At 43.1% G+C, this 21,990-nt stretch overlaps 1 protein-coding gene across 5 annotated transcripts in view; it reads left to right on the forward strand.

Annotated features, from left to right (window-relative positions):
• ttll5 (tubulin tyrosine ligase-like family, member 5) overlaps positions 1-21,990 on the forward strand; it is a 101,992-nt gene that overhangs the window by 28,733 nt on the left and 51,269 nt on the right. For 2 of the 5 annotated variants that reach the window (XR_006084564.1, XM_024400597.2), the window contains exons 14-28: positions 280-341; positions 6,030-6,121; positions 8,096-8,137; positions 9,555-9,656; positions 9,770-9,861; positions 10,454-10,516; positions 10,996-11,028; positions 13,179-13,327; positions 13,637-13,895; positions 15,106-15,223; positions 15,557-15,703; positions 16,424-16,518; positions 16,628-16,776; positions 17,080-17,673; positions 18,387-18,577. Coding sequence is in view for 4 of the 5 variants with exons in the window: in XM_024400597.2 (XP_024256365.1) it covers positions 280-341; positions 6,030-6,121; positions 8,096-8,137; positions 9,555-9,656; positions 9,770-9,861; positions 10,454-10,516; positions 10,996-11,028; positions 13,179-13,327; positions 13,637-13,895; positions 15,106-15,223; positions 15,557-15,703; positions 16,424-16,518; positions 16,628-16,776; positions 17,080-17,673; positions 18,387-18,577 (2,188 nt within the window). In the remaining variant the exon portion in view is untranslated. The remainder of the gene's footprint in view (positions 1-279; positions 342-6,029; positions 6,122-8,095; positions 8,138-9,554; positions 9,657-9,769; positions 9,862-10,453; positions 10,517-10,995; positions 11,029-13,178; positions 13,328-13,636; positions 13,896-15,105; positions 15,224-15,556; positions 15,704-16,423; positions 16,519-16,627; positions 16,777-17,079; positions 17,674-18,386; positions 18,578-21,990) is intronic. The other 3 variants (XM_024400598.2, XM_024400599.2, XM_024400601.2) reach the window with 3 other exon arrangements.

A 21,990-nucleotide genomic window follows, 5' to 3' on the forward strand; every position in this document is an offset into this window, starting at 1 on the left:
CATAATGAAATGGCATGTTTGAGGATTTACACTTCGTTTGTTGATAAATACCCGGTGGCTAAATGTAAGCTTTTATCTTCTCATCCTCTTGAAATACATCTGAGCAGTTCTTTCCAGCCCAGTAAATTCTGTGAGTTGACTGTGATTGAGACGTTTGTGTCCTCTACAACTTTGGGATTGTACTTTGTGAGGGCATATTGTGTTATTTTACTGTATGGACTTTGATGTCTTTCTAATGTCTTTTGTTCGTTTTTATATGATTTGAATCTTTCATTCCAGTGATGCTCCTCTGGATCTGAAGATAAAGGCCAGCATGATATCAGACATGTTTTCTATTGTGGGTGAGTCCTTCTCTCTCCCTCTCTTTCTGCACATAAAAAACAAGTGTTAATGCATGGGTTTTGGAGAGGGAGGAATGCAAAGGGTTTGGTCTGGCGACTACACCTGAATGAATGCTCTTGGCCAAAATGTTTCTGTTTAATTACATACCCACCTGTAGGGTTGGACGGTATCCAGATGTCCATACCTTCATACCGTGCCTGTGCCATCCTGGGGATATATGGAATTACCAGCAGCACACAAGGGGCGCTATATATATATATTTCAAACGTAAACCCCCTTTAAAAAAAGTTACTTACCAGAATGCTAACTAGTACTATGGAATCCTCATAGTGGATACTAGGTAAATGCTAACGCGCAAATGCGAACATTTACTACTTAACTTTATGAGCTGGGTTGTCAATCTATGTAAGTATACTGAACAAAAATATAAATGCAACATGCAACAATTTCAAAGATTTTACTGAGTTAAAGTTCATATGAGGAAATCAGTCAATTTAAGTACAGTAAATTCATTAGGCCCTAATCTATGGATTTCACATGACTGGGAATACAGATATGCATCTGGACACAGATACCTTAAAATAAATGGTATTTCGTCATGGTATTTCTGTGCATTCAAATTACTAACAATAAAATGCAATTGTGTTCTTTGTAGCTTATGCCTGCCCATACCATAACCCCACTGCCACCATGTTCACAACGTTGACATCAACAAACCGCTCGCCCGCATGACGCCATACACGTGGTCTGTGGTTGAGGCCAGTTGGATGTACTGCCAAATTCTCTAAAAGGACATTGGATGTGGCATATGGCAGAGAAATGATGTGGCAACTTCTCTGGTGGACATTCCTGCAGTCAGCATGTCAATTGCACACTCCCTCAACTTGAGACATCTGTGGCATTGTGTTGTGACAAAACTGCACATTTTAGAGTGGCCTTTAATTGTCCACTGCACAAGGTGCACCTGTGTAATGATCATGCTGTTTAATCAGCTTCTTGATATGCCACACCTGTCAGGTGGATGGATTATGATGGCAAAGGAGAAATGTTCACTAACAGGGATTTGTGCCCAACATTTTAGAGAAATAAGCTTTTTGTGAATATGTAACATTTCTGGGATCTTTTATTTCAGCTCATGAAACATGGGACCAACACTTGACATGTTGCGTTTTATATTTTTGTTCAGTACATATCAAAATGCAGTTTGCAGCATGCACAAAACAAACATTAGACAGCAGGGATCTTAATCCAGGAGGGGATTTTCTCTGCTCCTGTTATCAAGAAGCTTGATCTTGCAAGCTAACTTTAGCCACTTAGGTAACATTAGCAAGATAGTAAAACCCAGCTCGAGAGGATTTATTTGGCAAATCTTATATAGTTAACTTAATCATTATAAGGTATATAGCTGGCAAACAAAATAGTCTAACAAGCAAAATGATGAACGCGATCTGTTTTATCTATTACCTAGTGCACAAGTTGACTGCAGGTATTTATTTAAAAAGTACTAATATTCATGTGTATTAAATGTAATATTGGGTATTGACCTTATTGGATAGTCATACTGATGGTATTTTGAAATACCCCAGGATACCGCATACAGTGGGGCAAAAAAGTATTTAGTCGCCACCAATTGTGCAAGTTCTCCCACTTAAAAAGATGAGAGGACTGTAATTTTCATCATAGGTACACTTCAACTATGACAGACAAAATTAGAAGAAAAAAATCCAGAAAATCACATTGTAGGATTTTTAATGAATTTATTTGCAAATTATGGTGGAAAATAAGTATTTGGTCAATAACAAAAGTTTATCTCAATACTTTGTTATATACCCTTTGTTGGTAATGACAGAGGTCAAACGTTTTCTGTAAGTCTTGACAAGGTTTTCACACACTGTTGCTGGTATTTTGGCCCATTCATCCATGCAGATCTCCTCTAGAGCAGAGAGCAGTGATGTTTTGGAGCTTTCAACTCCCTCCAAAGATTTTCAATGGGGTTGAGATCTGGAGACTGACTAGGCCACTCCAGGACCTTGAAATGCTTCTTACGAAGCCACTCCTTCGTTGCCCGGGAAGTGTGTTTGGGATCATTGTCATGCTGAAAGACCCAGCCACGTTTCATCTTCAATGCCCTTGCTGATGGAAGGAGGTTTTCACTCAAAATCTCACGATACATGGCCCCATTCATTCTTTCCTTTACACGGATCAGTCATCCTGGTCCCTTGGCAGAAAAACAGCCCCAAAGCATGATGTTTCCACCCCCATGCTTCACAGTAGGTATGGTATTCTTTGGATGCAAGTCAGCATTCTTTGTCCTCCAAACACGACGAGTTGAGTTTTTACCAAAATGTTATATTTTGGTTTCATCTTACCATATGACATTCTCCCAATCTTCTTCTGGATCATCCAAATGCTCTCTAGCAAACTTCAGACGGGCCTGGACATGTACTGGCTTAAGCAGGGGGACACGTCTGGCACTGCAGGATTTGAGTCCCTGGCGGCGTAGTGTGTTGCTGATGGTAGGCTTTGTTACTTTAGTCCCAGCTCTCTGCAGGTCATTCACTAGGTTCTGGGATTTTTGTGATAATTTTGACCCCACGGGGTGAGATCTTGCGTGGAGCCCCAGGTCGAGGGAGATTATCAGTGGTCTTGTATGTCTTCCATTTCCTAATAATTGCTCCCACAGTTGATTTCTTCAAACCAAGCTGCTTACCTATTGCAGATTCAGTCTTCCCAGCCTGGTGGAGGTCTACAATTTTGTTTCTGGTGTCCTTTGACAGCTCTTTGGTCTTGGCCATAGTGGAGTTTGGAGTGTGACTTTTTGAGGTTGTGGACAGGTGTCTTTTAACTGATAACAAGTTCAAACAGGTGCCATTAATACAAGTAACGAGTGGAGGACAGAGGAGCCTCTTAAAGAAGAAGTTACAGGTCTGTGAGAGCCAGAAATCTTGCTTGTTTGTAGGTGACCAAATACTTATTTTCCACCATAATTTGCAAATTAAAAATTAAAAAATCCTACAATGTGATTTTTTTCCCCCTCATTTTGTCTGTCATAGTTGAAGTGCACCTATGATGAAAATTACAGGCCTCTCTCATCTTTTTAAGTGGGAGAACTTGCACAATTGGTGGCTGACTAAATACTTTTTTGCCCCACTGTATATGGTGTACCGCCCAACCCTACCCACCTGTTTATTTTTAACCACATGATCTTTATGATGTGAGTAAACCATAACCTATATATACTTACTTGTTTTAAAGCCTAGTTTGTCAGAAAGGTCCAGGTTTTAGGAGTCAACATATTTCCATGCAGGCTCTTTATCTCATTATAGCCACTGTTGCTAAGACACCTTTTTCCATTTTGACAATATAATGAATTGTAAGGACCTTTTCTCAGGCAGACATCTGTCTAATCATGCACACAAACATTTTTTTAAAGCCATCTCAATAGCTATGCATCGTGTGTCAGTAAAGAACAGGCCCGATTCTCAACACTTCATTTATCAAATCAAATCAAATCAAATTTGATTTGTCACATACACATGGTTAGCAGATGTTTATGCGAGTGTAGCGAAAGGCTTGTGCTTCTAGTTCCGACAATGCAGTAATAACCAACGAGTAATCTAGCTAACAATTCCAAAACTACTACCTTATTTATACACACAAGTGTAAAGGGATAAAGAATATGTACATAAAGATATATGAATGAGTGATGGTACAGAGCGGCATAGGAAAGATGCGGTAGATGGTATCGAGTACAGTATATACATATGAGCTGAGTACGTAAACAAAGTGGCATAGTTTAAAGGACATGTCATGGGCAGGCTGCTTAATGAGTTGCCCTTTGTGATGTGATCACTTTGCTCATGCCTTTAACACCCATTTCCATGTCTCGTCCAAGGCCTCTCTTTACCTGTGAACTGGGCTGGGGCCTAGCTGGGGAGTGCCAGCGTAGATGGAAACTTTGTTGGACCTGGCTCCTGCCATCCTCAGCATTTAGCCTGCAGCAGGTTCCACTACGTGTATTTTTCAGCCCGGTGTCTCTTGTTATTAGGGCTTTCTTCAGCAAATCCTCATTGCGAATGAAGAAAGCCACTAATTGGCCATTCTGCTGCCTGACGCTTGGTTTCAGTCAGGCATTGTTTTATACTAACTTTTGCCCCACACTTAGTTTAACGTTGTATATTAGAGAATATGCCTAGTAGGATTGCTCCATAATGGGGCCTCAGAATTGTGGAGAAACCACAGGCATCATTGTAATTGACATTCAATGACTGGCAGGGGAAATTGTCAACAGATGACTTGGTTGTTTTGGAGTCATTAAGCTCTCTTGAGAAATGCGATCTCACATTATTAAGCCAAATAAATCCTTAGCTTGCAAACAAAAAATTGGTTAGCCCTAGGTGCAGATTAACACTGTTTATACAACAGACACTTAATGCAGAGAATAACATGTCTTTGTTATGTCACATTCCTTCACAATTAATGCATTCTCAAGTAGCCAGGTTGGAGCTGTGGAGAATATTTGATAGAAATTCAAGTCCACATCTGAAATAAATATTCTTATTACACTTTCAGTCTCAGCCAATTTTTTCCAAAGCAAGTTGAGCATTGACAATGACACTTGTACTACAAGTACAGCTCATTTGGGGTGGCAGATAGCCTAATGGTTAGAGCATTGGGCCAGTAACTGAAAGGTTGCTGGATTGAATCCCCAAGCGGAGAAGGTAAAAATCTGTCGTTCTGCCTCTTAACTGCCTTGTTCACCCACTGTTCCCCGGTATGCCGTCATTGTAAATAAGACTTTGTTCTTAACTGACTTACCTAATTAAATAAAGGTTACATTTAATCTCCCCGTATGTTCATATCAGTACTTTTGTCATCTTGTTTGTACCTCCCTGTCATGATCCGTTGACAATATAAAATGACACTGAGCCTGGAGGCCATATCTAATGGCGCTGTGTGAGGGACTGTGATGTGTATGTCTGTACCAGGGCCAGCTTGCGGCTGGATCTCCCTCCACTCCCTCCCGCTCATTAAGTGAGAGGAGGGAATCATAAATATCTAGTTATCTTTGGACTGATGCATGAGTGCAGGCCTGGGGAAAATGAGCAGTGACATGTAAAACATACCCCATCTATTATTCACCAAACAAACCCCGGTGCTTTTGGCAGATAACACTTGGGCTGCATACCAGCTCTGTAAATAATGACAGCATGCCATTAGCATTCATTTTCCCCTTGTGTGTAGCTGTCAGTAACGCGTCAGCCGTGCTTGTAATAATTGCTGCATTTAGACAAGAACGTGGCAAGAGCCCGATTCTTACCTGGCGGCTTGGATGAGGCAGTACAAAGAACCTCAGGACCTGAGCTGTCGATTTGATCCAAAATAAGTTTTCCTTTCACTCTGTATGAGAAAGTATGAAGGGAAAGTATAAAGTCGTTTTTCTGTCTTCACTTCTTGGATCAGTTAGCTCATAGTGAGTTTTAGAAAGAGAGAGCATATGTCAATTATTGGGAGTCGGTGTGAGAAGATCTGTGGAGAAAGATTAGGACTAGAGCTGCCATATTGATGTCACAAATGGTAGTATCAGATTGATCTTTATTCATGTGGTTTTACTGCTATAGATAACACATGCTCTCGAGAATATTTGGCCACTGTCATTTACTCATTGTAGTGTCATGTCCCTGCAGGCTTTGTTTGTCAGGACCCCCTGCTACGACAACCCCGCTCTGAACGGGTGGCTCTGGACCCGGGCCTGAAGTACCCAGCCCCCAAAGCACAGGTATGGGACACCACCCTTCTTATTGTTTCACAAAAAGTGATTTAGTTTCGACATCTGAAGGAACCGTCTTTCCATGCCATAAACAGTTTTGAAGTCGGAAGTTTACATACACCTTAGCCAAATACATTTTAACTCAGTTTTTCACAATTCCTGACATTTAATCCTAGTAAAAATTCCCTGTCTTAGATCAGTCAGGATCATCACTTTATTTTAAGAATGTGAAATGTTAGAATAATAATAGAGAATGATTTATTTAATATTTTATTTATTTCATTACATTCCCAGTGGGTCAGAAGTTTACATACACTCAATTAGTATTTGGTAGCATAAATTGTTTAACTTGGGTTTGGAAGACCCATTCCATTTGGAAGATCCATTTGTGACCAAGCTTTAACTTTCTGACTGATGTCTTGATGTTGCTTCAATATATCCACAAAAGTTTCCTTCCTCATGCTACCATCTATTTTGTGAAGTGCACCAGTCCCTCCTGCAGCAAAGCACCCCCACAGCATGATGCTGCCACCCCCGTGCTTCACGGTTGGGATGGTGTTCTTCGGGTTGCAAGCCTCCCTCTTTTTCCTCCAAACATAACGATGGTCATTATGGCCAAACAGTTTTATTTTTGTTTCATCAGACCAGAGGACATGTGCAGTTGCAAACTGTAGTCTGCCTTTTTTATGGCGATTTTGGAGCAGTGGCTTCTTCCTTGCTGACTGGCCTTTCAGGTTATGTCGATATCGGACTTGTTTTACTGTGGATATAGATACTTTTGTACCTCTTTCATCCAGCATCTTCACAAAGTCCTTTGCTACTGTTCTGGGATTGATTTGCACTTTTCACACCAAAGTACATTCATCTCTATGAGACAGAATGCGTCTCCTTCCTGAGCAGCATGACGGCTGCGTGTTCCCATGGTGTTTATACTTGCGCAGTATTGTTTGTACAGAAGAACTTGGTACCATCAGGCATTTGGAAATTGCTCCCAAGGATGAACCAGACTTGTAGAGGTCTCTAATTTCTTTTCCTGAGGTCTTGGTTGATTTCTTTAGATTTTCCCATGATGTGAAGCAAAGAGGCATTGAGTTTGAAGGTAGGCCTTGAAATGAATCCACAAGTACACCCCCAATTGACTCAAATGATGTCAATTAACCAATTAATCAGAAGCTTCTAAAGCCATGACTTAATTTTCTGGAATTTTCCAAGCTGTTTAAAGGTGCAGTCAACTTAGTGTATGTAAACTTCTGACCCACTGGAATTGTGATACAGTAGAATAATCTGTCTGTAAACAATTGTTGGAAAATGTACTTGTGTCATGCACAAAGTAGATGTCCTAACCGACTTGTCAAAACTGTAGTTCGTTAACAAGAAATTTGTGGAGTGGTTGAAAAACGAGTGTTCCGACTTCAATTGTAACCTAACTTCATGGAATGTCTTTCTCAGCATCTCATGTCTCTTATTGTGCTGTACTGTACTTGTTTTGCTGTTAGAGCTGAGCCCTTTTTGCCCTCATGGAAAATCATTCTCATGAAAAACAACTATTATTGTAATTGCAGTGTTGGGGTGACATCATCAGCACTGTGAGTGCAGCGCTCTGTGGATTATTATTTATTGTTTTTTATCAAGTGACTAATCCTCTCACTAGGCCCTTTTGCTAAATGATGCCACAGCAGCTAATACACTTGGCTCAGTGCAGTCAACTACTGCACCCGGTCTGGGCTGGGATCTGCTGGTGGGACATCAAATCAGACATTTTTCTACTCCACCTTATAGCTATCGTGCAATGAGCACAGATAGTTTCTCTACAGTAAGAAGGCTGGAAGTTTGTTCATATGTGTTCTGTATGCATGTGTCTGTTTGTTTCTTTTGATGTGCTTGTCTAAGTGTGCTTCTTTGCATGTGTGTATGTTTACAGTGAGGTGTAGTTAGCGGCTGATGTTCATCTCACTGTCACTTACACTCCATTGCCTCTCTTAGCGTCCTTTATCTGCTCAGTCCACCATTGCACCCTCCAAAGTGGTAAGTTGTCCTGCCTTCTCATATCCTCTAACCCAACCACATTAACCCTGCTGCACCTTTTCCCTCTCCCTCACCACCGTGACGTCTTTACATTTAACTGGTAAGAAAGTAACTTTTTCAACCGCTTATACTTTTTTTGAGTCCAAACTATTCTGCTATTTTCCCTATTTGCGGCTTCCAAAAAGTACCCTCTATCGATTTATGCATCAAGGTCTTAAAGTGGTGCTTTAAATCGAATAGTCTTTAGTAGATTGGTCTGGGCAAGACTATGATTTATAAGTATCGCAATGCAGCTCTTAGAATCCATCACATTAGTACAAGTGTGCAATGCCCCTCTTCCCGTTACAGACACAGCAAAACAATCTTGCCACTATAGCAGTCCTGTTAGAGGCAGTTACAGAATCTTGGGCTCCTAGGGACAACCTGTCCTTTTCCCCTATACTGTGATTAGGAGCAACAGTTGAGATTATTTAATATTTCCCCCAACCAGTCAGACAAATTGAAAGTAATCTCCCCCCATTATTTAAATGATGTATGTGATCCTGTGGGGTTTTGCCCCTGCTGTCTGACCGGGTTCAAACCTGCGCTCCAGTCGTCAATCAGCCCTGGTAATGCATGTCGAGTAAGAGGGAGTCAGGAATGCCAGCTAGCCAAGATAGAAAATGTGCCATTTATGTAACCCAGGGAGGGAGGAAAGAGGATTATTTGTTTATTTTTAAACATTTTCAATGTAGTTGGTGCTTTTCTGTATGTAAAGATTGTTACATTTTAAGATGTATTAGTTTTATCAGTGTGTGAGATGATTTTTTAGGTGCAAATGTAAGAATTTAACAGAGCTAGCCAACTTGCACCCTATTTATTAACACCCTATTCATTACACTTATTAAACCAGTATCAGGGTGGATTTATGTATTAAACCAGTATCAGGGTGGATTTATGTATTAAACCAGTATCCGGGTGGATTTATGTATTAAACCAGTATCAGGGTGGATTTATGTATTAAACCAGTATCGGGGTGGATTTATGTATTAAACCAGTATCGGGGTGGATTTAAACCAGTGTATTAAAACCAGTATCGGGGTGGATTTATGTATTAAACCAGTATCGGGGTGGATTTATGTATTAAACCAGTATCAGGGGTGGATTTATGTATTAAACCAGTATCAGGGTGGATTTATGTATTAAACCAGTATCGGGGTGGATTTATGTATTAAACCAGTATCGGGGTGGATTTATGTATTAAACCAGTATCGGGGTGGATTTATGTATTAAACCAGTATCGGGGTGGATTTATGTATTAAACCAGTATCGGGGTGGATTTATGTATTAAACCAGTATCGGGGTGGATTTATGTGGGAAGTACGTGGATGGTACCGTATCAATATAACAATGTGTTCACTCTCCTCCTCTCCTGCAGCGGCAGAGACCCCTGTCAGCCAACAACACTGACACAGACGGGCCTAAGGAGAAGCCAGGAAGTAAACAGGGGGACAGCACCCTGGGCCTGACTGCTGAGGAGGTAAATATACATAGCTGAAGTTAGTTTCCCTCTCATGCAGATCTATCATATTATCTATCACAAACATAGAATTGTAGTTAAGGGTTCTTTTTTCTTCTTCTTCTCCATGGCAGTTGAAAGTCCTGAGGAGGATAAGAGAGGAGCACGAGAGACGAGGGGGGTTCATCCGAATCTTCCCCACCCCAGAGACATGGGAACTGTATAGGTGAGAGGGATTCAGACACGTCGGGTAATGTTGCACACTAATGCAAGTGTCTAGATACATTTTAGAATAAGGGAAGAAAAGCGATGTCCATAATGCTGCCTCCCTACATTTAGCCACTGCTATTACTACTTAGTACATCTATTACTACTGCAGTTAGGAGTAAGGTGAGAAGCTGATACACATTAGATAATTGGCTGGTTACTGTACATAACATCTCAGAGTATTTATAGACTTTACATTTTTATATTTTCCCCAAACATGGCTGAAATCCCATGATGACTTCTAGTTGAAACAGCATTAAACCCCCTATTTAGGAGGAAATCTAGTTTTGTGCTTACAGTCCATATTCCTGTATGAGGGATTTGCTGCTTGATTAGCTTTATAGGCCTGTTAATACTGGGGATTTTGTGGCTTTTTACACAGTATGTTTCGAAGTGGTCTTGCAATTACTGGGGCCTATGACATTGAGTATCACAATATCCCTGTTGTAACACATTCATCCCCCCACAAATTAGACAGAAGATGCTGAAGCCCAGTGCAGCCTGTGATGTTGATGGTTGTCATTTTGTCATTATCTGTGTCTGTTTCTCAGTGGTTATCTGGAGTATAAGACATCGATGAACTCCATGTTGGCTAACAGACTTTTCCATGGAAGGTAAGCATTTCCTTCGTAGTTGGGAAAGGGAACAGCTTCTCCATCAGTTTGTGGAAATGGTTGGTTGACTGTTTGTTTTGTCTTCAGATGAATAGGTGAGGACAACAGCTAATAAGATCTATATGGTAATAGTAAACTGTAAAGTTTTCCAGAGCGAGCACAGTGTCTGTGTGGCAATGTGGCTTTGGTAGTCTAGTCCTCAAACAACATTTGGTGCTGGGGAGAGTTTATAGAGCAAGGAAGAGCAGGGAAAATGTTATAGAATTAACAAAACTATAAAGAATTTTGGTACACAATTCAACACATGTATTTATTCTGTTGCATGGGTTCAGACTTCAGATGCATATTGTGATTATGAGTTTTAGGTTTTTGTACAGTACTTCATTTACTCAGTTTCACTATAGCATAATATTTTCTGGGGAGCTGGCATCTCCTCTGGCCCTTTATGATTTTTCCATGTCGCTTGCTTTGGTCCTCAGATTGGGGAAAGCGGTGGTGACCTCAAGATCACGGTGGGTGTTATTGCCGCCATTTTCCCTTACTATCAAATAAAATGTAAATAGTTCAGGTGGCCATTTGATTAATTGTTCAGCAGTCTTATGACTTGGGGTTAGAAGCTGTTTAAGGAGCCTTTTGGACCTAGATTTGACGCTCCAGTACCGCTTGCCGTGCGGTAGCAGAGAGAACAGTCTATGACTTTGGTGACTGGAGTCTTTGACACCGGCTAGTATAAAGGTCCTGAATGGCAGGAAGCTTGGCCCCAGTGATTTACTAGGCCGTACGCACTACCGTCTGTAACGCCATACGGTCGGATGCTGAGCAGTTGCCATACCAGGCAGTGATGCAACCGGCCAGGATGCTCTCGATGGTGCAGCTGTAGAACTTTTTGAGGATCTGAGGACATATGCCAAATGTTTTCAGTCTCCTGAGGGAGAAAATGCATTGTCGTGCCCTCTTCACGACTGTCTTGGTGTGTTTGGACCATGCTCTCGACCTGCTCCACTGCAGTCCTGTCAATGTGAATGGGGGCGTGTTCGGCCCTCCTTTTTCTGTCGTCCACTATCAGCCCCTTTGTCTTGTGCACGCTGAAGGAGAGGTTGTTCTCCTGGCACCACACTGCCAGGTTTCTAAGCTGTCTCATCGTTGTCGGTGATCATGCCTACCATTGTTGTTTCGTCAGCAAACGTAATGATAGTGTTGGAGTCGTGCTTGGCCGTGCAGTCGTTGGTGAACAGGGAGTACAGAGGGGACTAAGCATGCACCCCTGAGGGGCCCCCGTGTTGAGGATCAGCATGGCAGATGTGTTGTTGCCTACCTTTACCCCCTGGGGGCGGCCTGTCAGGAAGTCCAGGGTCCAGTTGCAGAGGGATGTGTTTAGTCCCAGGGTCCTTAGCTTAGTGATGTGCTTTGAGCTCACTATGGTGTTGAACACTGAGCTAAATGTATCAATGAACAGCATATATATATATATATATATATATATATATATATATATATATATATATATATATATATATATATATATATATATATATATATATACTGTATATATACGAATTGGAGTGGGTCTAGGGATTCTGAGATGATGGTGTTAGCTATGACCAGCCTTTCAATGGCTACCGACATGAGTGCCACAGGGGCGGTAGTAGTTTAGGCAGGTTACCTTCCCTTTCTTGAGCACAAGGACTATGGTGGTCTGCTTAAAACATGTAGGTATTACAGACTTGGTCAGGGAGAGGTTGAAAATGTCAGTGAAGAAACACTTGCCAGTTGGTCAGCCCATGCTCTGAATACACGTCCTGTAAATCCGTCTGGCCTGCGGCCTTGTGAATGTTGACTTATTTAACGGTCTTGCTCACATCGGCTCCGGAGAGTGTGCTCTCATGCATGCTTCAGTGTTGCTTGCCTCGAAGCGAGAATAAAAGGCATTTAGCTCGCCTGGTAGGCTCGCGTCACTGGGCAGCTCGCGGCTGGATTTCCCTTTGTAGTCCGTAATAGTTTGCAAGCCCTACCACATCTGACGAGCGTCTGAGCTGCTGTAGTAGGATTCAATCTTCAGTCCTGTATTGACACTTTGCCTGTTTGGTCGTTCATCTGATGGCATAGCTGGATTTCCCGCTCCTTGAAAGCGGCAGCTCTAGCCTTGAGCTTGGTGCAGATATTGCCTGCAACCCATGGCTTCTGGTTTTGATATTTGCGCACTATGGGAATGACGTCGTCGATGCACTTATTGATGAAGCCGGTGACTGAGGTGGTACACTCCTCAATGCCATTGGATGATTCCTGGAACATATTCCAGTTTGTGCTTGCAAAACTGTCTTGTAGCATAGCATCTGCGTCATCTGACCACTTCCATGTCTTCCAACTTTCCATATCTTACCACAATATCTCGGAAAATTATAATCTGATACATTTATCTTCTCAGGGACTTATTCAGCCACACTTGTCTTAGCAATGTCTAATGTACCTGTATATTATTACAGTGCCTTAAATAATTCTGCTGTATTATTTGACATTGGGAGTAAAGCAACACTTGAATGCTTTAGCAGAAATATCGCAACGCAGGCTGAATGAGTTGAACTGAACCCTCAGTTTTATTATACTGAATGGGAATCTGTGGTTCAGGAATTATATTAAAGCCGTTCCTCTCGTCCCCCATCAGGAAGCTGAATGGTAATGTGCAGCTGCAGGTGGATGTGTTCCACGCGTGTCACGTGATCCAGTACGAGAGGAAGCTGTTGTCGCTGGAGGCGCGGAGGCAGAGGCTGCGCCACCTGGCAGAGCACTCCGCCATGGGGAGGAAAAGAGCAGGTAGGCCTCAGGGAGTCTGTCCTCTTCCAGCTGACACAGCATAGCAACACTCTGTCTAGTCTCATACCCAGACCACGGCCTGTCTGGCCAAGCCAAGGGGGAGACAATCAGACGCGTTCATTCCTTTACTTTCTATGAAGAACTCCCCACTACCAGAATGAATATGGCCAAATATGACAGTGAGTTTATATAACAACTACCATAAGATCTCTTGTGTTGAAGTGTGTTTGCATTTGATCCAGTAAAGACACAATGATGTAATTGACATTGTGAGGTTTGACTTTTTTTCTGTAATGCTTTGTACTTAAGCGAGGGGTCGCAAGGCCTCCCCTACTGGGACCAGTGACGAGGAGGATGTTGAAGAGGGGGAGGAGAGGGTTCAGGAGGAAGAGGAGAAGAATAAGAAAGCCCTGGGTTCGTTAGTGGTGCAGACTGACAGTGTGCCCACCTCACTGAAGCGGTTCCACAATGAGGCCCTATCCTCAGCAGAACCGGCCCGATGCACCACTGCCATTACCAAACCCAAAGTCAACCTGCTCCACATCCTCCAGCAGGGCTGGGACCTCAGGTCAGTGCACACCGCAGGCTTCTGCTCCTGTTGGCAGCCCTCTCCAAATTCTCCTCTCTCCCTTTTCATCCATCCCACCACCCCTCACTTTGCTTCTCTCAGCAGCAGAAGGAGAAATATGAGGCTCCCAGAGCACGGGCCAAAAAAGCAAAGGAGAAAATCTGGGTCTCTTTTCTTACCCCGGCATGTTGTGATCAGTCTCTTCCATGTGTACCTAATTCACAACATAGAGAAAACACAGAGGAAGCGAATCCTGGGTGTCAGCCTTGAATTCAATGTTGAGACACTCCCTGTGATTTGACTGTTAATTGTAGGAGTCAAACTGTCCTTTCTCTGTTTTAATTTGGAAGGACTTGAAAGGCTCCTCACCATCCTTAATTTTGTAATACGCGTGCAAAAATATTTAGACCACTTTTTGTTTTTACAATAACATTAATGAATATTACATTCTTCTGTCTAAACGGCAACAAAGGCTCCAGTCTCCTATAGATTTTTTAAAGTGTGTCTGAAATTGTAATTTGAGGGGGAATTACAATAACAAGTCTACGTTTGTCGAAATTCCTCTGAGCTTGCCAGGACTGTGAAGGGACCTGGGAAATTATAGTACAGTATATCATTGTTTGTGTTTGACAGCTTTCTCCAAAACATTTTTCCACTACAATGTACTGGCAGTACCCTTTTCAGGTTAATTTGGGCCATGAAAACAATTATTCACTCTTGGTGCTGGCCGAGAGGACAAGTCACACTGTGCTTCAACACTCTGGCTGAAAATGATACATACCTGTATTTGTTTTGTCTCTTGCATGATGCCTAAAATAACAAACAGAATATCCGTCAGTGCTTGTGCTTGCTGTTGTAACACATGTATCTGAGATTTCTGAAAGGCAGTAAACCTTTGTTCCCATTTAAATTGTCTGGAGACCGGGTGGAGATTATTCATTATTTACTGTCAGGGAATGACAAAGTTGGAGATATGATCTGTGTTGCGCGGTGTGTGTGTTCCTGTGTGGGCAATTCCTTTCTCTACTGTCATTCTCTCCATCCCATTTTGTCTTGTTTAACCATGCTTATCTTTGCAATTTTTTTATCTTTACAAAATGTTCTTTCCTCTTCCTGTCTCTGTCATATTTTTTTCTCTTCCTCCTTAGTTTCCTCTCCTCAGCCTCTCATGTCCTCCTAAATCAAGCCTCTCTCTCCCCCTGTTCTGCAGTAAGGTCCAGGCTCGGATGGCCTTCTCCTCCTATCTCCTTCGGGTGCAGTTGAGGCTACTCGCAGAGAGCAGGACTATCGCTAACTCCGCCTGGCCAGAGAAGGACAATGAGCAAATGGTAATACAACTGTCTGATACCATTGCCCCGGGGAATGACTGTATGGAAAAGGGAACCTGGACCCTTGTGTTATGTTTATCTGCATTATGCTACTCATATGAGCCACTTGGGTCATAATGTGCTGAGGTGTTTGTGGCCACATAGAGAGGAAAATCGTGTGAGTACGTGACTACTGCGTCAAAGTTGATTTTATCAGAAAGCCTCTGGAGAAAATAAATGTGAACATGTGTCCATGAAAAGTCCATTTTTTTGTTGTTGCAATAAATGAAATAATAACACAACGTAAAAGTGAGTGTAATGATGAAGTGCAGTGACATCAGGTCTCATCTCCAGGAGCTGGTGATCCGCTTCCTGAAGCGTGCGGCCAGTAACCTTCAGCAGGACATGAGGATGGTCCTGCCCAGTCGCCAGCTCCCCCTCCAGGATCGCCGACGCATCCTGTCCCACCAGCTAGGAGAGTTCATCCACTGCTACAACAAGGTGTCCAATGCCAGCCAAACAGCAGGATACTCTTCAGCCTCTAGTGTCTGCTACTGTTCTAGGACCTGTTTATAGTTATTACACTAGTCAGGGAGTCTCCATTGATTTTCATTATTAGTTTAGTTTTTCCTTTGAGTTCTTATCCAATTACAAATGTTTGGTTCGAGGGCCTCCCGGGTGGCGCAGTGCTAACTGTGCCTCTAGAGATTCTGGGTTTGAGTCCAGGCTCTGTCGCAGCCGGCCGCGACCGGGAGACCCATGGGGCGGCACACAATTGGCCCAGCGTCATCCGGGTTAGGGGAGAGTTTGGCCGGCAGGGATGTCCTTGTCCCATCGTGTAATAGCAATTCCTGTGGCAGGCCGGGCTCAGTGCACGCTGACACGGTCGCCAGGTGTACGGTGTTTCCTCCGATGCATTGATGCAGGCTTCCGGGTTAAGTGAGCATTGTATCAAGAAGCAGTGCGGCTTGGTTGGGTTGTGTTTTGGAGGACACACGGCTCTCGACCTTCGCCTCTCCCGAGTCCGTACGGGAGTTGCAGCTATGAGACAAGATTGTAACTACCAATTGGATACCCTAAAATTGAGGAGAAAAAGGGGTAAAAAAATTAATTAAATTGGTTGAGTTGTTCATTTTATGAGGAAGCAACAAATGACTTTTAATACTGAGTTGCTCAGACAGGCCAGTGTACTTGGTCTCTGACTGGTCTCTTTCCTCACAGGAGACAGAGCATATGGTGAAGAAAGTGGAGAAGATCAAAGACCAAGAACATTGTATCAACCCCAGTGTGTTTCAGGAGTTTATTGCTGAGGCAAGGTAAGTGAGCCAGGACCTACTCGCTCCTGACTGTTTCACTTCTGCTACTTAACACTGGTCTTACTCTTGGTATCGTGGAGAATGTTCACACTGCTCTCTTCTCTTCCAGTGAAAGTGATCTGGAGGAGGTCCTGACATTCTATACACATAAAAACAAATCAGCCAGTGTCTTTTTGGGAACCAAATGTCGGAGCACTAAACCTGACAATAGCAACAGCCTAGGTTCAAGAGAGCCAGCTACCACAGAGAACCAGAAAAGTGAGTAGAAATTGTCAGATGAATTACATCTGTTCAGTAGGAACTTTTGTATTCCAGTGTGCCACAGATTCCACATATTTCTACAATTAGTTCACATTTTATTTCGTCCTTTGTTGACAAATCCTTTAATGTATTTGGGAATTTTGCAGTTTTGATTTTGAAAAGTCACATTAAGGAAAAAAAGGCTGAGTCATACAAAGTCAAGTACAGGTCAGCATCTAATTATTAACCCACGTGTGTCAGAGCCATGGAATGGCCGGCTGGATGATAACAGGGATCTGGCTTATGTTGTGCTCTGAACAGCTTTGCCCATGGCAAAAGAGGGCTCCAGCGCCTCTGAGTCCTCAACGTCTGAAGTCAGAAACAGCACAGACCAGGCCAGTGTAGTCCAACCCACTGCTGACCAACCCACCGGAGAGCAACCGGCTGCAACCCTCAGAAGTAGTAAACAGCCCGAGGTCCAGGCCTCCCAGCACTCCTCCAGCTTTCCAGCTGCCTTAGACTGTGGCCACATCCACCTGCAGCACTATTCTCACCCCCAGAACCCACCCCAGTCTCTTCCCCTGCACTGTCCCCCACCACCGCCCCCATCTCAGCCCCCATCCTACGACCAGTCCCACTTTCGCCTCCACTCCCCTCGCCAGCCAGAAACCCCTCCACAGCCCCAGGCCTCTGTGTTCTCCTCAACCTCGACCGTTGTCCCCCAGCCCCCTCGGGTAATATGGGCAGCTGCCCGCTCTGGTCCCACCACAGTCTCAGCACCACCAGTCTCCCAGGTCCTAAGGCAGGTCCAGTCCTTTACCTCCACCTCCTCTGCGGCTGCAGCCTCGTCCTCCATGCCTGGTGCCATCCACATCTACAGCCAGAAGATCTCCAGGCCCACCTCTGCAGGTCAAGGTAAACCTTTGATGGATAACATCCTGATAGATGTTTGGTGTGTTCTCAGCTCCCAGTCTTTCTATGGCCTAAGCCGGTGGTCTTCCACCTCTTCTTGCCCAGGGACCCCCTCCCGGGCAAGCTGGCGACCCATGGATCCCCATCATACGTTAGCAAAAAATTATAATTCCTTATCAGGTGACTGATAATGGCAAGGAAAAGTAATCAGCTTTTTAAAATGAATAGATTTGGTTGGTAGTTTTTCATTATTTTGTGTAAACTCTAACATAGGCTATTAGCTAGAAAAGTAACTCCAAACACATTTTTGCTATGAGTAGCTGATTATACAATAATATAAAATAAGGGTAAACGTTTTTTTTTAATATATATAATATTTTATAAATATAATATTTTATAAATATACAAATGTTAGCCATCTGTTGGCAAAAATGTATGACTAAGTCGAGAAAGGTTACCAGCGGCAACTTGCCTCACTGGTAGCCTATTCGCGGGTGCTTTTGAAAAGCCTATGTCAGATATGAGTATAATTTGCTCATTATTAGGAGTTGAGAAATGAAGTTGACATCATAGGAAAGAAGATATTCTCCTCTATTCTACTGTAGGTATGTAATTCAGAATCACCATTTAAAAATAAAAATAAAGTCTATTTTTTCCCTGCAGTACCTCTGGACCCCTACACCCCGTCATTAATTTCATGTTTCTCTCTGCTTCAGCAATCAGAAGGACGCCCTCCAGCCGGCCCAGACCAGATCCAAATGGGGTCTTTAATAAGGACCTGGACTCACTGCCTGCTCAGGCGCAGTCCAACCAACAAGCCATAGTCTCAGCCCTGCAGAAACTGGCAGAGAAGCAGGCTGCCCGCCAGTACAACAGCTCCAGCCACATCAGTCTCCTAACACAACACGTGAGTCTCCTGTCACCCTATCCAACCCCTCTGCCTTCTTTCCTGCTCAACAACTAGATACAGTCATCTGATGCACAGGTAGAGCGATCATGTCAGGAAACAGAACTACTACAATTGTATGATGTACTGTATAGTGATCTGTCTTGCACAGTGGTCTTACTGTGCGTGTTTTAATATTCCGCTGTGTTGTTAGTGTGTAAACCTCTCTGTGACCCCATGGGGAGTGATGGCTCAGAGCTCGGTGCTGCTTGCTCATCCAGCAGGCGGAGAGGGTTCCTGGACCCTACAGCCTGTGGGCTGGAGCTGGCTGATCTGAGCAGTGGGGCGGTGAGCTGAGGCTCTGTGTGAGGTCTCATTATCAGATGCACCACAGGGAGTGCTTTCTGTTGATATTTAACAGGCAGTCACTTTTTTTGTGGTAATTGATGCTTATAAATGGAAGAATGTGGCAAATTGGCACCGAGTGGGGGAGCAAGGGCTCTGCTTCCTCCACCACCTCCCTGTTTCCTCTCTTCCCTGAGGGTTTGTCGTTCTCAGTGGGTAAGCCCACAAGCCTCCCACTCTACCTTGCTCCCTCCCTCTCTCTCGCTCTCCCTCCCTGGGAGTTTTTTGTGATGGCACTAGACCACACAGACTGCAGTTTTATGGCTTCCTCTTCTCTGTACAGTATTCTATTCCTCTGAAAGATGTTTTCTGTAATTCCCATGCATAGTTAATCCTGGTAATGGCAAAAGCTTATTTTGCAGTGCAAAATAGTTTAATGGTTTGCACTTAAAGGGTCTGAATATACTTGGCCTTTCTCTCGACTCAGATTAGAAGTCATTAAATTACTTATAATAGAGTGTTCTGTATAGAGAAGCAACACCAGGTTCCTCCCACCCTTTGTCATAGTGGTGTTAATGTTTAAGAGGTTGGGCCAGTAACTGAAAGGTTGCTGGTTTGTTCCACTGATTGACCTTTGAAGATTCAGCAATTACTCTTTTTCACAGGCCAGATCTCATCTTTTGGGAATAACCTTAACTAGTTTCACAATGTAATCATTTTGAATGGGGTAAATTTAAGTATTTCTTATAATGTGTAATCAAATAAATATGTGCTGGATTGTCAGTCCTCCCTCTATGTAACTTGTACCTTGAGGGCGTGAAACATGATTACACTTTCATAACAGGCCCATGTACACCCCAACATGATTCAACATGATATAGTATTTAATTCATTACAATTTGGTTTGGAGACGTGTGTTCTTTACTTCTATTGTGGTGAAACGTGATAGTATTAATGTCAAATCTCTTATGTTTCGGGTATATCAAACATATCCACCCAAAACAGAATTGTAAATTAAAGTAATTTCCTCCCTGTCCCACCCAGGAGAGCAGCAGCAGACACATGTCAAGTGTAATCCTAGTTGGATGCAGTAATGATAGGAATGTGCATATTAAGGTAGCCTGGAGTTGAGAAACACCTTAGTCCTGATGAACAACATGGGGAGTTCCTTTTGGGGAAATGTAAGTTACTCACGGTTGATTGTGAAATGTTGGAATTTCCGATTTCATGGATTCAAACTTACATTCAAATGTAATTATGGATTTACTGAAGATAACTGGCATCCCAGCACTTCTAGGTCAGCATGGTTGAAGAACCTTCACCATTGAGATCTGTTGACAGTGTATTATAAATTCCTTCCAAATCCTTGAGGAATGAAAATAAACTCTGTATTGGGCCCTGAAAAGCTCCCCGATCTGGCTGTGTTCTGTCAGCTCTTGCATTAATTTAAACACCTGTCGTTTAGGAATGTTTGACATTTCCCTTTCTCTGGCATGACTACTAGCCAAACAATTCGTTCACCTGCCCAGAACTTGGCTTTTAAAGCGCAGAGAAAATAAACAGCCCTCCCAGCTAACAATTCTAGGGAGAGAGAACCTTCATTTTGTAATGCTCCCCTAATGTTTGAGTTTCCAGTTCCTTTAGTTAGGGGAACATTCTATTATGTTAGCAAAAACCTTCTGAGAGAACCTTTTTTAGCATATTCTGGTGTTAAATTTGAGAAGACAATCCCTTAAGTTCTGTTTGATATTATCTAGAACATGGTTACAATGTTCTCAGAATATACAACATTAATGTTCGAGCTGAGATTTACTTCAAAGTGTATTCACCCTTTTGCTTACACCTATCAAATTGTTTCAGATCTACACAAATGCCTAGGGAAGAAGAGGTTAGGGTTTGTCCTGGACAGGACCTAACTATTCTGTCCCAATAAGCACATGCCCTAGAGATATCCCTTATTGGGACACTGGTTAGGGTGTTTGTCATTGGTGCTGTTGGTCTGGGTTCGAAACCTGCTAGGGGAGTCACCCTACTCATATTCTTGCAATATATGTTAATGTCATCATTTGGCAACAGTTACAACACACCTATCTGATCTAATTAAAATGAGTTTCTCATTGGAAGATGGGTTTCAGTGGAAATCTAGATAGAGATTTCTCAGATGCTCAGCTATCCTCATCAATCTACACACGATACCCCATAATTATTTTTAAAAAACGAAAATATCACATTTGCATAAGTATTCAGACACTTTGCTCGGTGCTTTTTTGAAGTGCCTTTGGCAGCGTTTACAGCCTCGAGTCTACTTGGGTATGACACTACAAGCTTGGCACACCTGTATTTGGGGAGTTTCTCCCATTCTTCTCTGCAGACCCTCTCAAGCTCTGTCAGTTGGATGGGGAGCATTGCTGCACAGCTATTTTCAGGTCTCTCCTGAGATGTTCAAGTCCAGGCTCTGGCTGGGCCACTTAAAGACACAGAAACTTGTCCCGAAGCCACTCCTGCGTTGTCTTGGCTGTATGCTTCTGGGTCGTTGTTCTGTTGGAAGGTGAAACTTCATCCCACTTTGAGGTCCTGAGCACTCTGGAGCAGGTTTTCATCAAGGATCTCTCTGTACTTTGCTCCGTTCATCCTTCCCTCGATCCTGACTAGTCTCCCAGTCCCTGCTGCTGAAAAACAGCCCCACAGCAGGATGGTGCCAGAGTTCCATTTAGGTTTCATCAGACCAGAGAATCTTGTTTCTCATAGTCTGAGAGTCCTTTTAGGTGCCTTTTGGCAAATTTCAAACGGGCTGTCAGGTGCATTTTTTTACTGAGGAGTGGCGTCCGTCTGGCCACTCTACCATTAAAGGCCTGATTGGTGGACTGCTGCAGAGATGGTTGTTCTTCTGGAAGGTTTTCCTAACTCTAGAGCTCTGTCAGAGTGACCATCAGGTTCTTGGTCACCTCCCTGACCAAGGCTCTTCTCCGCCGATTCTCAGTTTGGCTTGGCGGCCAGCTCGAGGAAGAGTCTTGGTGGTTCCAAACTTCTTCCATTTATGAATGATGGAGGTCACTGTGTTCTTGGGGACCTTCAATGCTGCAGACATT

Source organism: Oncorhynchus tshawytscha, linkage group LG11 (genome assembly GCF_018296145.1).
Source record: "Oncorhynchus tshawytscha isolate Ot180627B linkage group LG11, Otsh_v2.0, whole genome shotgun sequence".
In the NCBI taxonomy this organism is placed as follows: domain Eukaryota; kingdom Metazoa; phylum Chordata; class Actinopteri; order Salmoniformes; family Salmonidae; genus Oncorhynchus; species Oncorhynchus tshawytscha.